This window comes from Octopus bimaculoides, chromosome 5 (assembly GCF_001194135.2).
Source record: "Octopus bimaculoides isolate UCB-OBI-ISO-001 chromosome 5, ASM119413v2, whole genome shotgun sequence".
NCBI classification, from domain to species: domain Eukaryota; kingdom Metazoa; phylum Mollusca; class Cephalopoda; order Octopoda; family Octopodidae; genus Octopus; species Octopus bimaculoides.
The window spans coordinates 40,025,231-40,042,773 of NC_068985.1; the positions used below are offsets into that span (position 1 = coordinate 40,025,231).

A 17,543-nucleotide genomic window follows, 5' to 3' on the forward strand; every position below is an offset into this window, starting at 1 on the left:
AAGTAGTTCTCTAGATTATTAAAAAAAATATCATTAAAATAAATTAAATAAATAGATTTTGGCATATATGTAGTATGGCTTCATAAATTCTGCATTTCTTTTTTTTCCATTTTCTATTTTTTTGTCTTGTTTTTTAATGGGGAGCTAATCAGTTCTCTTCAATCTTTCATTGCTGGGATCCTGAAAGTAAAAGAATGGAAAAAATAAATAAATTTTTATGTTTTGGAGTACTGATCACATACCAGAGACAGTGCTGCTGTTATACAGAAAAAACATTCCAAATAGAACCAAAACAACAAAAAAAAAAAAGGCTAACTAGTTGTATGTCAAAGGTTCACTCATGAACAGTCACAAACATAATGTTTCTTTTCTGCTGCTACTATAGTATAATTGAGCAGAACTATAGTCAAAAGCATTCCAGCTAACTGTTCTATCTTTTTATGAGTATCTAAGACTACATTATCCAATGTACCATTCTTTGCTTTTTTTTAAATAAGATAATGTAATTTGAGAGTGATGTGACTGCTGCTTCCAGCACTCAGTAACTGCATTGAAGATCCTTTGTTTTTCCCTTCGGGTACCAACTTACAGATGAGCTCAAACTGAACACCAACTATCATCTCAGTAATCATAAACCAATGAAATATCTCTATGGAGTTGCTGTACCTACTTTTCAAGATGAAACTGTCTTAAAAAGGACAGACATATTGAATAATTTAATTGTAAAATAAAGGATGGAGTAATCATAGCTGGAATGTCTTTCATCAAAGGCCTACTTCATCAGAACTGACCAAGGACGAAATTACAACTTCATCAGCCTGGACGGGTCATCTGACTAAATAAAAAAAGAATATGCTTTTGGGATGCACTTGATGCTTGAAATTATAATTTACTGCAATTTTTGTAATTATAATAATCAATTCTTACTTAATTATAATTGATAACAATCACTCCGCATCAGGAGTCATCCCTTCAATGGACTTCCAAACAGTTACTGTCTATCAAATTTCACTCAAAATATTTTGCTTCACTTGAAGCTGTGGTGCTGAGCAATGGGACTGAACCCAAAACCATGTTGATGTGGAGCAAACTTTTTTAAACATACTACCATGCCTTCCTCTATTTACAAAAGCAACTGTGCAGGTATTGAATGAAGTCTTATTCATTGCTTTATCTCTTTATCTTTTCACAGCTGTTACATTATTAATAATTAGCACATCAAACTTAAATTAGATCACCTTAGCCTGCTGTTAATGTCCAGAGACACTATTTCATGTTGACAACATATGCTAATAACTAATTTGTTCATAGCCTGCCAGCCTTTTGTGATGTCACTAGCTGTTTGCCATTATTATTCAATGTCAGTTCAACTGATTTTCATTCTGGAGTTTGGTGAGACGTAGACTGCCATGAATGATCCACAGAAATGGTGAAATGGTGAAATCAAGTGAATGCCATCCACCAGTGTAAATGATTATTTCATTGGCTGGTGCTTAATTAGCATGTGTTGTCAAGATGAGACAGTATCTCTCAACAAGCAGGTTAAGGTAATCTAAGAAGCACATCCAATTCATGTTGGATGTACTAATTATTATTTGTTACAAACACTGCTACTGTTGTTAATAGCCAATTTACATTATCATTATTATTATTAGGCAAGCTGGCAGAATTAGCATGCCAGGCAAAATGCTTAGTGGTATTTTGCCTGTCATCATGTTCTAAGTTCAAATTCCGCTGAGGTCGACTTTACCTTTCATCCTTTCAGGGTTGATAAATTAAGTACCAGTGAAATAACTGGGGTCGTAGTTGACTAGTCACCTCCCACCAAATTTCAGGCCTTGTACCTTCAGTAGAAAGGATTATTGTTATTGTTGTTGTTGTCCATGTTGTCAGTCAGTCACCACCAGTCATGAATAACTGTACATAGCAATATACTTAAGTGGCGTTTTATGCAAGAATGGTATAGTGTAATTGTGGAGAAGTCTAATAATAAATTATTCGAAGTTAACTACAAGATCATTTTGCTGTTCACATATGAAAGAATGATAGTGGAAAAGTAATAAAGGATGCTGGCTGAATGAAGAACAAAATAATTGTTTGCTAACATGCTTAATATAGTGAGCTAAGATATATTAATTCATCAAAATTAGACCCTGTAGTGATAAATATGGGGGAAAAAAATCATCTTATTGCTTAATTCTAGTCTTGAAAAGCAGGGAAACACACACATATTTACTGGAAAAATTTGTTTGTTGAATGTCTGTTTTTCCATACGAGCTTATTAAAGCATTGTTTTTCAGCTGAATGCTCTTCTTTTCATTAACCCTTACCTATTTTCAAATAAAGGATTTCTTATTCCACATGTTTGAAGCCTGGAAATGTTTTGTTGATAGGGGGAAACTATAACAATACCACTGCTTGTAGCTGAATAATTTTTGGAGCAGTGCAAATGTAACCAAATAGACACACACATGCACATATGTGTTTATATATGACGGGATTCTTTCAGTTTCCATCTACCAAATGTACTCTCAAGGCTATGGTTGGCCTGGGGCTATAGTAGGGACTGACTGAATTTGAAATCACATGATTGGGAAGTTGACTTTCTTCACTACACATCTATGCTTATGCCTCTACAAAAGATGCAGTCTATCAAACTAATTAATGGCAGATGCTCTTTAAATTCGCTGCTTATACATAGAAATATAACATGGGTTTAATAACTGATAGGCCAAGATTTCATTTTAGAGTTGGATTGCATTAAAGCAAGGCTAGAAATAGAGTCTTATATAGAAATTATTCATGTATTCTATGGAATTTTATGTAATTTCTATAAATAAAACTACAAAATTTTAAAAGAGATTACAAATTTAAGTCTCCAACTGAGAAACATACCCTGAAAATCTGGTCATGACTATAAAAAGCAACTGAATACTTGATCAACAATATGGCTGATGGGAAAAAATAGAAATACTGTTCACACACACACAAATAGTATGAATTATGAAGGCCTGTGGGTTAGTGGTTAGGTTATTTGGTTCATAAGGTCGTGAGTTCGATATCTGGTGGTGTGTTGTGTCCTTGAGCAAGACACTTTATTTTATGTTGCTCCAGTCCACTCAGCTGGCAAAAATGATTAGTACTTGTATTTCAAAGGGCTAGTCTTACATTCTGTGTCCTGCTGAATTTCTCTGAGAACTACATTAAGATTACATGTGTCTGTGGAATGCTCAGTCAATTGCATACTAATTTCTTGAGCAGGCTGTTCTGTTGATCAGATCAACTGGAACACTCACTGTTGTAAGTGTAAAGTGACAGAATGCCAGTTAATAAAGAGAAGGAATTGTAAAACAATCAACTGATTTCATCAAAGGAATTAAAACAAGTAAGGGAGATAATCCAATAATTTCATTCAACATTTTTGGACAATGCAGTAGATCGTGTCTCAACCGGTAAAAGCAAGGACATGTTTTAGTCTTATGAAACCTCCTCAGTGAGTATATTCCACCTAGTTAGCAATAAAATGTATTCATTATAAATATGCGCGTACGCACACACACACACATGAAATGTAGTATTGCTGATTATGAATATCAATAATATCAGAAAGGGAAAATACTTCAGGAGAGTTTACTACATACATTAAACAAATATAGAAAGGCCTCACATATGATATTGAGAGTTTATAATTTCTGATTATTTGAGTTTATCCAAGTGGTCAATAGACAAAAAGTCGTTTGAGTGGTGTTTGAATTGTTTTTGAAAAAAAAAAATGCAAGGCTAGCCAATCAATAATTTCCAAAAAACATTTGATGGCTCTTTCTCACATCGTTTATGAAAAAAAGGGTGAATGATGAGAAAATATCTGCACAGTTTAAAAATTTGAAGGAAAATAAATCAATACTTACATACAGGTTGAATATAGTTTCCTGGGAAAGTTCCAAATATTCCTGTACGCCCTGAAGTACCCACGTACCACCCATCATCACACTTTTCCATCACATACACTTCATCTCCTTCCCAAAGTTCTAATTCATCTTCATTCTGAGGTTTATAAGCATAAATTGCACGATACCTAAAAACAAAAAGATAATCATACATAGACACATTATATACATATACAACAGTGTTAACTGTCATATGCTTTGTAACTTTGGAAGTATACTTTTGCCATCATGGGCAATATCAGGAAATTTGATATACATACAATAATTATAATAAAATTTTATCAAATTTCTTAGTGCTTATACAAAATGATGAAATGAATACTAATTTTCACTAATTTTCAAATGAAAAATATTTATCACCTTAAAATTAAATAAAAACTTTTCATAAGTATAACTCCCATAGCTATTCCTGTCATTTTACTCCCTCTTCTACTCATCCTCTGTTTCTATGACATTTTCTCTGATTCTGTGTGTATGTGTGTGAGTGTAGAATTGTTTTACTCATTGCCTGTCACCATGCCTAGTATGTGCTCTTGCCTTTCCCTCTCCTTCACTATACATGATATAAAGTGCAGATGAAAATATCAAACAACCAGCATTTATATCAGCTAGTTTTCACACACACACACTATTCATTTGTGGTGAAAGCATTTCTAGGGTAGCTAAAATAATGAAACAAATTAGTTAATTGATAAATGTAGTGGAAGATATCAGTAACATTTTTCAACTTGGTGACTGAAAGCAATACATGCAATTAATCTGATTGCACATACTAGTTTAAATGCTGCCAAGTAAATTACTTTCCCTTTCCTGTCTACATGGTACAAAGTGCAAATGAAAATTTCAAACAACCAGCATTTATGTCAGCTATTTTATACACACACACACACACAGTTATTCATTTGCTTTTCCATGCAAATATTGATTGGATGGGAATTATTTGAGTCTACATTTTATGACTGGATGCCCTTCTCGTTGTCAACCTTTACTTGTTTTCCAAGTATGATATTTTTTATTTCACTGATCTTTATAGAGCGGAGCAACTGAACACAGTACACACAATTCACACCACCAACCTCACTCTCTTGTGTGTGACTATCTTTCAATCCAGTGACAAGGCCAGGTCAAGACAACTAAGGATGGAGATGGATACTGTGGATGGCAAAGATGCCTTACATTCCTCAGCTTATTCTCAGGCACCTTCTCCTCCACTAAACCATGACAATTTCTTTTGCAAGTCTGCTGGATCCAGTAACATATACACACACACTTATACAATGTCAAAAAATATTGATACTTTTCTTCATCTATTGAGATTTAAATCATTTTTACAAAATTTTGAATCATAATCTTATTACTCTTGTGTCACATAAAAATGATTCCAACTTTTTATAAGAATCACTAAGTTCCATTTTTAAACAGTTAAAAAATTTTACAATTAAATTTTTTTGATTAAATCCTTGGTGAGTACTTCTAAAAACTGGTTTGGAAAATTTTTGAAATTTTGGATGAGTATATGCATTTCTTAAGCTTAATTTACCAATTTTTCCTTAGATTTTTTTTCAATCTGAAGCAAAAATTTAATCCAATTCATTGTATGAGTATTGTCTGATTGCAATCTGAAGCAAAAACTCCATAATGTGAGAAGAAACTTACGTTTTCAAAGCTAGATCGTCTTCAGGAAGAGTAAATTTAGGTTTTGCTGCTATTTGAATAACTGATGGAGTTTTGTTGATAGGGGACATGGATTTACGACCAGCACTTGGACTTTGTTTTGTTTTCGGAGAAATAATTTGGCTCTCCAGAGAGTTCAAAATGTTGGCATGGTCATTATAACTTGTTTGTTGGTAGTGTTGAGTTGGGGTGGACAAAACAGTTTTGGAGACAGAAGGACTGATTACTGGTGGACTCTGCAAGTGTGAGAGATATCCAGGTCTTTGGTAATTGAAGGCACTTGGTGAGGGTTGTGGTGGCGGCGTGGGAGCATCAAATCCAACAGGTGATAGCATTTCTGGGGTTGCTAAAATGATGAAACAAATTAATCAATTAGTTAATGTAATGGAAGATATTAGTAATGTTTTTTGAGTCAATGACTGAAGGTGGTATACACAATTAATCTGACTGCACAAACTAGTTTGAATGGTGCCAAGTGAATGAAGAGGAGATATAAAATATATCAAAATATAAATATCAAGAGATATCTGGGTCTCAGTATTTTCAAATCATTTTTCAGTAGACAATGTCTTGAGTGTGGCCAACTAATTGGTGCAGGTGTGGATGTATAGTAAGAAATTAGCTTCCCAACCACATGGTTCTGGGTTCAGTCCCACTGCATGGCACTTAGGGTAAATATCTTCTACTATAGCCTCAGGCCAACCAAAGCCTTGTGAGTGGATTTGGTAGATGGAAACTGAAAGAAACCCATTGTGTGTGTGTGTGTTTGTCCCCTGTCACCACTTGACAACCAGTGATGGTTTGTTTATGTCCCTGTAACTTAGCAGCTTGGCAAAAGAGACTGAGGTCAATTTGTTCAACTAAAAATTCTTCAAGGCAGTGTTCCAGCATGGCCACAGTCTAATGACTGAAACAAGTACAAAATATTATTAAGTGTCACAAAATAAAAGTATTGTAACTGAACAAGAAAAAGACAAAAAAGACCCAAGATGCAATTGAGAAAGTAAGAAGCTTAGTCCTCTGAGATATCTGATGAAGCAAATCCATCTCCTGTGCTGACATCATTAGAAAAAAATCCCAGTGATCAGAGAACATACATGTAGAACTTGGAGCAGCTACTCAAATATCAGCTAATTCTGCAGTAGCATTGAGAACAGAATGCCACCAATGAAATTTTTTAGGAAGAAAAAAGTGTGAGGAGTGGGTAACTAAATACAATCATTACATGGTTAAGTTCTGGATAGAGTATAGTGACATTTAGAAATGGAATCAAGATAACAGACAGTCTTACAGAAAAACCAAAAGTTAAAAAACATGTATATATTTTCAGTCACTTATGTATGGATATATATACTTGGGTGCATCTGGAGTTTTACAAAATACCTGGCAACTTGACTGAACTTGTGTATGTGTAATGTAAGACTAACTTAGACAAGGCACCAATACTATTTTAACATTGTATCTATTGACAAGCATCAAATATGTTTGAACAAATATCCACTGAAATACTGGTATTGTGAACTTCTTAACTATGCAGCCAAACCTGCATGGAAGAATGAGATGTAAAACAAACAAACAGAAAATACTCATAATGAGGACTGAAAACCTGTGTGTATTTTTCACAGTGATCAGTTAAAATCATTGATGATCCTCCAAGATATATTGTAATTTTTGATAACATTCCAGTAATTTAATAATTTCTGATTATCTTCCAAATGTAAAATTCTGAGGAATTTCCAAGACTAGCATAATTTTCTAAGGTTGATTGGCATTTAAATATTGATGTTTCCTAAATTTGTTGCAGCATATGCTTTCTGGTTTTCCTTAATGTCAGCCAGTCGATGACTAGGACTTTCTCTAAAGTAAATGTGATTACATGGGCAATTATATATTATTAAAGTCATTACTATCAACCTACAGCACATTAATAATTGTAACTGTTGGAAATATTATGTAATAGTAATAGCTACCTGTCATTGGTGTACATATTACTGACGGTGCAGGGGTTACCAGTGGAGTGGATGGCTGCCTCATCACTTCAACATAACTAATAGGGAAAATACCCTGCCTTGAACCAATGCGGCCTTCAAGCCAGTTCTCATCAACTTTGCGTAATAAGGTAATCATGTCACCCTAGAAGGAGAGGAAAAAATTACATAGTAAGGATATTTATCTGAAACACAAAAACAAAAAAAATATACAGACAGTTAAGAATTTAAAATATGTGTTGTCCTTTTGGTATTATCATCTGCATTGCAAATTGGGCATGTATTAACAATTGCATTATTGAAATTCTCATGCTTCACAAATAAGATTTCACATTCATAATTATTTATATGTTCCTATATGTTTGTCTTATTTGTCTGTCACCTCCACTGGCAGATAGAAGAAATGCTGGTAGATAGAAGAAACTGGTCAATGTTTCAGCTAATGATTCATTTTGTTGTTATTGCAAGATGTTTGCTTTGTGAATGTATTCAGGTGACTAGGAAACGTGTGGATATATAAATTTATCTCAATCTTAGTATACTCACATGATAATTCAAAAGAACATTTTAAGTAGCATTTTTTGTTACTCTATCTGTTATTTCATTTATATGGTCAACCTAAGGTATATCCAAGCTTTAGTATTTGAGGTATGTCTATGTGTGTCCATACATATGTGTGTTATTAGGTATGCAGGCAGTATTACAAAACAATATCATGGATAAAATGAGGAGTACTCAATATCTATTACACAGCAAATATTTATTACAATAGTTAAACTTCACTTAAGTCTTATGCCATGAAAAAGCAATTCTCAAAAATGTATGTGTGTGTATGTACATATCGTGTGGGTGCACATGTAAATAAATAAAATAAAGAAGCAGTGATAAGTTCAAAATATTCTCACACATTTGCATAAGAATTACCTTTTTCAAAGACAACTCCACAGATGTCTGAGCCACAAAATTATACTTTGCACGGGCCTGACCTTCAGCTTGCAAAGCTGCTGCATTGGCTGCTTCTATTGAAGTTAATACCTGTAATGAATAAACAAGTAGTGATTAATAACTATGACACACCTTATTTACTGACTTATAAAGTAAAATCACCCATACATTTGTTGGCGCACATAACCAGAGGTGATATGGTTGTAGGAGAATCTTAGTTATAGTTGTTGGCACTCCGTCGCTTACAACGTCGAGGGTTCCAGTTGATCTGATCAATGGAACAGCCTGCTCGTGAAATTAACGTGCAAGTGGCTGAGCACTCCACAGACACGTGTACCCTTAACGTAGTTCTCGGGGATATTCAGCGTGACACAGTGTGACAAGGTTGACCCTTTGAATTACAGGCACAACAGAAACAGGAAGTAAGAGTGAGAGAAAGTTGTGGTGAAAGAGTACACCAGAAAGTTGTGATGAAAGAGTACATCCCCTGCCGGAGCCTCATGGAGCTTTAGGTATTTTCGCTCAATAAACACTCACAACGCCCGGTCTGGGAATTGAAACCACGATCCTATGACCATGAGTCCGCTGTCTTAACCACTGGGCCATTGCACCTCCCCATAGTTATAGTACTACTATGTGAAAGTGCATAGGTTAGTGGTTAGGGCGTTAGAACCCTGATCACAAGGTTGTGTCTTTGATTTCCAGCTCAAGTCTCACATACTGTTCGTGAGCAACCATTTATTTCCTTCATGTTGGTCCAGTTCATTCAGCTGAAAATGGTTACCAGCAACAGCTTGGTGTGTCCTGTTCAAGAAGGTGTATTGTACTCTTGATTGTTTACACCTGACAGAAGCTGGGATAAGCTCCAGCCTCATGATCCTATAGGGTTGTGATAGATCTAAGATTATGGGGGAATTATTTCAGTATTGATGTTCTATGAGCATAATCAGTAGAAGCCATGCATCTTTCATCTTACAAAAAAATGTTGTGGCCTTCTTTGTGCCTTTTTTAAGAAATTGGTAGTGGTGGATCAAATGTCTTGTGTTAGCTATTTAATTATTTCCTTTTCCATTCAGACTTCAAATATCAAGTTAACTTTGCCTGCACTACTTAAGCAGAATTGATGGAGCACTAGTCGAGTGGTAGATCAAATTCCTTGTGCTATCGAGTTATGTCCCTTTAGTCTGAATTCAACTTCTTTCTGAAGTCGATAAAATAGACATCACTTATGTGCATTAGAGTTGTTTTAATTAATTGAAGGTGTCATCATCCAAAATGTATGGCCATATACCAATAATAAAAATCAATTTTTGTTACATCATAGGTGAGAAGCCTAACTGGGTAAATATTGGGATATCTGCTAACAGGTTATGAGCACAAATACATAGCTGGAATTTTATTTCATTTTCTTTTTGTATGTTTCTGTGCAAAATGCTTAATTCTACATCATCTTAATTCCTATAACTATTGGGAGTAGGTACCAGATCACCTTAGAATGTTCTGCCACTTGTCTCAGTTGGGACAGGTTCTGGATATTGGTTGGGTTTATAGGTTATATGTTATCATCAGGTATGCAACAGCACAGCCCATTCAACATTGAACATGATATGCACAAGTGGACAGCTTCTTTAGTCCTAATCAGTTCTTACTAATGTTTTACAGCATCAGTTTCCACCATCATTAGGTGGCTACCTTCCCCAAATAGAAAAGATTCCTTTCTTAATTTTGTTGTTGATATTCAGCCCTAGAACAGCCCTGATCAAGTAGGCCTATAATGAAAAACACCATAATTGTGATAAACACATCTCTTCTTCAAACAATATAACTAGGACTACATTGCGTATTGTTCCAGTTTGATAATGGTCAGATGTGGTTTGGCTGATGTTTTTAGATAAGAAAAACCGTGTAGAGGTTCCTTCTTTGGCTAGGACTCTTGTTGTATGTTATAAAAGACAATGTAGGAGTAGGATGATTAAATGCCTTCCAATATTTACTATTTACTATGTACTTACATGAGCTGTTTTTTTTAAATTTTAAATTCCATTGGAGCTAGCTGTACCTTTCATCTGTCTGGGATGAATAAAATAAATACTAGTAATATTCTCAGACCAATTTAATCAACTATATTTTTCTCTCAATTGCTCCATGACAAATGTGAAAAATTAATTACTTAATAGAAACAGTACAAGGAAGGCGGCGAGCTGGCAGAATCGTTAGCACGCCGGGCGAAATGCTTAGCATTATTTCGTCTGCCGTTACGTTCTGAGTTCAAATTCTGCCGAGGTCGACTTTGCCTTTCATCCTTTCTGGGTCGATAAATAAAGTACCAGTTACGCACTGTGGTCGATGCAATCGACCTAATCCCTTTGTCTGTCCTTATTTATTCCCTCTATGTTTATTCCCTTGTGGGCAATAAAGAAATAAGAAACAGTACAAGGAAGGGAGTGAATGCTATTTTTTATGATTTAATTTCATCCTTCAACATTCTCAGTCCATTATATCTTAGCTTTACATTTCACCCATATGTAGTTGCTGTTATTCTTTAGGTAAGGTAAGATGGATTCAGATCAAACAGATTTTTGATCAAAGTTATCTAGCCATGACCATCTTGTCTTTTCAGTTATAGTCAATCTCAGATTATATATTCTGATATGTCCACTTCCTTGGAAGAGGGTGGAGGAGACAACAGTAGTGTGTGATATAGGAATATTAGCTGCTATTTCTAGAGGATTGACTATGTACAGGCTCTCTCATTGGGTCAATGGCTTGTACACTCATTTGACTGCCTGTGGATAGGAAACAACTACCTCTAAGTCAGAACCATTTGTAAGTAAAATAGTAATGCACCAAGAGACTTACCTATCTAAACCTATCTCTTACAAGCACCTGCCTGTGTTTGTAAGGGATAGGTCTAGTTGATTATGGAAAAAGAGAAAACCAATATTTAGCTTGGATTTGATTTTCATCCTTGTAGAGCTGTTGTTTAACCCCAGGTTAGCCTTAACTGAACCTATGATTAAAGTACTTTTTTCAGGCCATGTTCATCCAAGGATATATAATCTAATGTGTCCTTCCCATTTTAATATAGTAGAGTGTCACTGGAACAAAATTAGGCTGTTATATCTACACTATTGAAAGACAGTAGAGTTACTCCCTCCAGATTTGATAATAAAGTTATTTAAAATATGAGGTGGATTCTTGAGACTCTACTTTCCCCTCTTCAGAAAAATAAATATAGGCCTAGTCAATAGAAAATATAGAAAAGTTTTGAAAGTTAGTGAGAGTAGCTTATGTATTAGACTGCTTGAGTACATATCCTAATGAATTCGGTATCTCTATAGTTTGAGATCTAATCATGCCTTTGCCTGTCATCACTCAAGGGTTGATAAAATGATGAGCTTATTGTATACAGTGCTCAGGAGTAACTACAACTCATCAGAAAAAGGTGACAGAGGGGACAGAAAGCAGTAATAATCCACATAAAGAAAGACAGCAATGATAGCCAAAAGTGCATGCATAGTAGACAGGATAAAACAAGACAGAAAAGTGAACTGTAACAAAATCATAAAGCGGAAACGGTGCATGGGCATGTGAGGAGTAGTTTTGACAGATTTGAATAAGAAAAGACATTTTCAAACTTTTATCATTTATCACAAATGCCACACCTTCCTATTATGAAATAGACAACTTTCAATATAATACCACATTATTATCTATTTAATCAGACAAAAAGTATTGAATTTGAATTTTCTTTAATCTTCTATGTGTGTTTAATGGTTTATCAGCTTTTTTTGACAAATTAACGCACATATCACTGACAAGTGAGGTATGCATGCATGTACACACATGCACACATGCGCACACACGCACAAGCACACATACACACACACGCACAAGCACACATACACACACACACGCATGCACACACACACACACACACACAAACAAACTCTACACCAGCTGCTGGTTTCAAACCAGTGCTCCCTTTGTATTGCCACCTGCACCAGGTGTTGTAATCTGACAAAAGACCACCACCACCACCATCATTTCATGCTTGATTTCTCTGTTGGCATGGGTATGGCAGTTTGTTACAGTATCTCCACTTTCAAAACAGCAAGAACAAAACACTAGTGGTGAGTTTCAACTTACAAGTGTTCATTATCTTATCATTCAGGTATTTTCCTTATAATCATTGAAGCTGTAAGAATGAAGTAAGAGACAGCAAGAATAAAAGAATAAAAAGTTGACCAAAAAAAAAAAGCTAAAAGAGAAGAAAATGAAATTATGTCAGTGTACTTTATACCAACCTCAACATAGCTGCATGGGAAGATGCCATAACGTCCATGCTTCTCCCCTGCAAACCAATTCTTATCAAGTCGATGGTGAAGATAAAGAATGTCTCCTTTTCTAAATGATAATTCTCTGTAAAGAAATGAGAGGAACAATGAAATATAAGACAAAGTTTGGTAATTACGGAAAGTAAATATCTTATTAATCATCTGGCAAACGATATAGATTCAGTTTGAGTCTTTTCTGCTGCTCTTTTGAATCCTCTGTGGGATTTGAACTAAGAATGTAAAGAACTGGGAACAAATACTGCATTGTGTTTTCTGATGCTCTAATAATTCTGCCAATCCACACTGTTTTGAGAGTCAATAATACCTAGAGTCATTGATAATCACAAGAATACTGTGGTCATTGGAGTTTAAATCCCCATCAACCTTTAAAGCACAAAGAAGATTCATTTGTGGGTTCTTAGCTACAGCCTCTTGCTTAAGGAAGCCTGAAGTATTAGTCAATAAAATTGAATCCAGTACTGGACTAGTACTTTATCCATTCTGAAAGAATGGAAAGTAGTTTTGACTTCAATAGGATTTGAATCAGAATGTAAAAATCCAGAACTAAATAGTATGGTATTTTGTCCAATTCTGCCCATTAGCTGATGTATAAAGGTGAGATGACAGTGTTAGTATGGCCATTTGATGGAAATAGAGTGCACAAAGAAAGAGAAGGTCAAGGAAGATGTATAGAAAGGTAAAGTTTGATTGTTGGACCCTCATAGATGAAGTGTCATAGGATCAATAGATGTAAGAATATGAGGTATTGCAGACCTGTCTGAAACCTATGGTAACACAGATAAAACCAAATGTTAAAACTTATGGTGACTCTATTTCTAGTAAGATATGATTGGAGTTGGTCTACAGTTGCTGCTGCTGTTTAACCCCGAGATACTGTTCATGAGTAAACCTATGATCAAAGAAGTTCTATTCAGTAATCTTATCATACACAGTATCTAAAAAAATATAATCTAGTGCTTCTTTCTATTTTCTAACACTGCAGGGTGAGATTTTAATGAGATGTGGCTGTTAATACTGGCAAAGCAAGGGATCATCTTGATATACAATTGAACCTGGCTGTGCTGTACAAAGAGATCTTAATTAAGGAATGCTATGGATTTAATAATATCTCTGATATTTGACAAGTGACATGTAAATATTGAAGATAATATCCAACCGAATAGAGTATGAAATTACACAGTTCAAGACTTTGTGAATCTGAAATTTACATCCCAGCAAAAAGCAGAAATCAGGACTAGAAATGGGGGTAGAAATTCGCAAATAACTGTCATATTCACATAGGAATTGTATATATATATATATATATAAATAATATATGAGTATATGTACATGTATGTACATACCTTCATCTACATGTATATACAGATGCATATCTGGGTATATATATATATATATATATATATATATATATATATATATATATATATATATATATGTACTGTTGGAAGCAAAGTCATCAAGTGCAGAGAATATTAAGTAATTTATTTAATTGGTTAAAATAATAACCACGAAGCCTTTTAACAGTCACAAAAGTAGTCCTATAGAGATCAAACTAAAGTTGCATAATCCTAGTTGACAATATTAAAATGAGATGTTCTAAGGGAGATAACCGATATCAATCATTCAATTTTGTTTGACATTTTTTTTACATCAAAACTTTTGATCACAACTCGAAATTTATTTGATGAATTGAAAATAATCCAACTCGTGTCAATTACAAAATAAATACCACATACATATATAAAACAAAATGTTGGACCAATTCTGCTACTGAATATTAGCAGCCTGCCACAGCTCACAACAGAAGCAAAATTCTGTACCTGAGAAATCTTTCTGCATGCTATCAAGCAATATGCATAGCATTTACTGCAATGCCTCTATCTACACACATAGCAATTGCTGGGCTACACGTACCAAGATATGTTGTGTTTTACACAGACAGGAAAGAAAGAAGTCAGGTAGAGTTGCCATCATTAACCTTGTTGTCACATTCAAAATGTCTGTAATACACTTGTAGTACACACAGCAACTCAATATGTACAGCATATCATAGACCTAACATCTCAAATGACAATGGTAAATTTGAGAAAAACTTTAGAATAATCTAAGAAGTATTAACTAAACTAGATCATGGGTGACTTCAACTTCCCAAACATCAAATATCTTGAAAACAACATACTATCAGGAAGATTATGTCATGAACAAAATCTTGGTCTCACTAAAAACGATGTTCATAGAACAAATAATACTTTACCCACCAGGAGCAACAACATTTTAGTCTTAATCTGCAGTTTGAAGTGATGTCAAAGATTTTCTTAGATCATAACAATAGAATTGACAATTATGATTGGAAGCAAATCAAAGATGTGTAACCCTGTCCAACCTAAACTTCAACAAAGCTGATAGGAAATCATTTCAAAAAGATATCCTGAAACAAAACTGGCCCAGAAGTACTCCTCTATGCAAGACAATGACATGAAACTTAAACATGTCAATAATGCAAGTTATATGCATTAAATTTGTCCAGAGAGGAGAGCCGATACATGCAAAGACATTATTCCTAGAGACAGAAGGGACCTTATGAGATAAAGAACAAAGATCATAATTCACTTAAATAAACAACTTAATGACAGAGAGAAATCCCACTTATACAAGGCACTTTCAGAGATTGAAAAACTCAGATTATTTCATTAAAAAGAGAGGGAAATATAAAAATGAACTTCTAAAGTTTTCTACATATGTGCAAAAACATTTGCAGTGTGAGATACACAAATAAATAAGCCTGGTGAGTTGTTCAACACTGCAACTTTACATAAGGGAGAGGCAACCATCAACTCCATTTACATAAAAGAGGATGGTGTAATATTGGCCACTGATGAGATGAAGTTGAACTCAGCAATAGGCCTTGGTCGTTTTCCAGTGATTCATTTAAAGAAAACACTTGGGAAAAGAAAGCTCTTGCAAAATCACAGCAGATGCTCTCTTCTGGAGCTTCCCTTGCTTGTGACTAACTTCCCCCCAAATTAAAAGAATATATAATAAGCCCTATCCATAAAGGAGAACGCAGAGCAGATGCTAAAAATTACCAGACTTTTTCTCTAGGGGACTCTTTAGCTTTGCCAGGTACAAGACAGCCTCTCTAGTGCTAAAGTTACTACAGTGGTTGATGATATGAAGGGCATCCGGCTATTGAAACCCTGCTGAAAAATGGAACATGTGAGCAAGACATGGTCTCTGACTACCTAAGAGGCCAGTAACTCCAAATGATGGTGCTTTCTGACTAGGTTACAAGGTCTCAAATACGGTGGAATTCACCTTCAACCTTTCACAAATACTTCATTTCACTGACCCTAGAAACATAAAAGGTAAAGTTGACCTCAGTGAGATCTGAAATGAGAATGTAAAGAGCCATTTCTAAATATACCACAAGGCATTTTTTTCCACATCCTAATGATCCTGCCAATAATATTAACAATAATATCAGCTAATTAATTTACTAGTCCTTTCTGCCCTCTTTCACTTCTCCCATTTCTACTCACAGAGAACAGTCATAACACATTACAGGGATAATGGCTTTGCTACTGAAGTTCTGTATGTCAGTGTATAGTGGTAGGGGAGCTCAGAAGATAGGATGGTAACAGGTCAATGGAGGAGCTGAAGGAGAAAAGGAAAAAAACAGCCAAGAACAACATAGATAGGAAAAGCAAAAAGAGAAAGGAGGAGGAAGTTAAAAAAGAAGTCATATTTTCAGATAGTTATTATTGTTGGTATGACTTCTCTTACTTCTTCCTTTGAAAACTCTGACTCATTTTGAAGATATAAATAATTAAATACACCAAATTAAAATATTAATTGAAATAAAGGTGATGGATGGTAGAATCGGTACTGCATTGGCCTAAATGTGTTCTGATATTTAATTGAATATCTGAGTCCAATTATTACAAGAGAATAACTTGGCCTTTCCTCTTTCTAAAATAAAGTACCAGCAAAATACCAGTCAAAATATAGGAGCCTTTTTTATTCTTACCCTAAAAATTTCTGGTTGTGTGTCTAAGAATGAAATGAATTAAAATATTCCAAGAAAGCAAACTGTCACCCAACCTCTCAAGTGTTTTTATTTATTTATTTATTTATTTTTGTCTAGTGGTGATGGACAGAAAATCTTAAATTTGTCACCACCAGTTAGTCATCACTAGCTTTAGCTGGGTTCATAAGTCAGCAGCAAAAAAGAACAAGCTAATCAATCATTTTTTAAATAAAAAGATCCAAAGTTTGTATTCAGTTTCTGTGGTGATTAAGCAATTGAGATGTAAATCTTCTACAGGAGTCTATTAGAGCTAGCTTACTTTACTAAAAGATGCAGCCTTTTACTTACAACTACAGCATCTAATTTAGAGATGCTAGCTGGACTAGATTGGCCCCTCCCACACATACACAAACAGTATCAGTGATAGATTATGAACTACTGACTTTCACCATAAATTATGTAATATCCTATTGACTACAGTCATAGATAAGAGCACAAGACTACATAATTTGTAGTATTTAGTTTCATCTCCCCATATTCTGCAATCATAGTTCCCATTAGAATTCATAGATTAAATACCAGTGACATAAAGATGCTGTACTTA

General features: G+C 34.6%; 1 protein-coding gene and 1 long non-coding RNA gene across 17 annotated transcripts in view; one reads left to right on the forward strand and one right to left on the reverse strand.

Moving 5' to 3' along the window:
• Positions 1-6: 6 nt before the first annotated feature.
• LOC106869124 (sorbin and SH3 domain-containing protein 1) overlaps positions 7-17,543 on the reverse strand; it is a 482,929-nt gene continuing 465,392 nt past the window's right edge. For all 16 annotated transcript variants that reach the window (XM_052968338.1, XM_052968340.1, XM_052968337.1 and 13 more), the window contains 6 exons: positions 12,862-12,976; positions 8,534-8,644; positions 7,592-7,754; positions 5,604-5,967; positions 3,909-4,075; positions 7-180 (listed from right to left, as the gene is read on the reverse strand). In XM_052968338.1, the coding sequence (XP_052824298.1) occupies positions 179-180; positions 3,909-4,075; positions 5,604-5,967; positions 7,592-7,754; positions 8,534-8,644; positions 12,862-12,976 (922 nt within the window). In that variant the 3' untranslated portion in view covers positions 7-178. The remainder of the gene's footprint in view (positions 181-3,908; positions 4,076-5,603; positions 5,968-7,591; positions 7,755-8,533; positions 8,645-12,861; positions 12,977-17,543) is intronic.
• On the forward strand, positions 911-5,345 carry LOC128247912 (uncharacterized). Its single transcript, XR_008264255.1, has 2 exons — positions 911-1,547; positions 4,981-5,345. It is a non-coding gene; the product is annotated as an uncharacterized LOC128247912 (long non-coding RNA).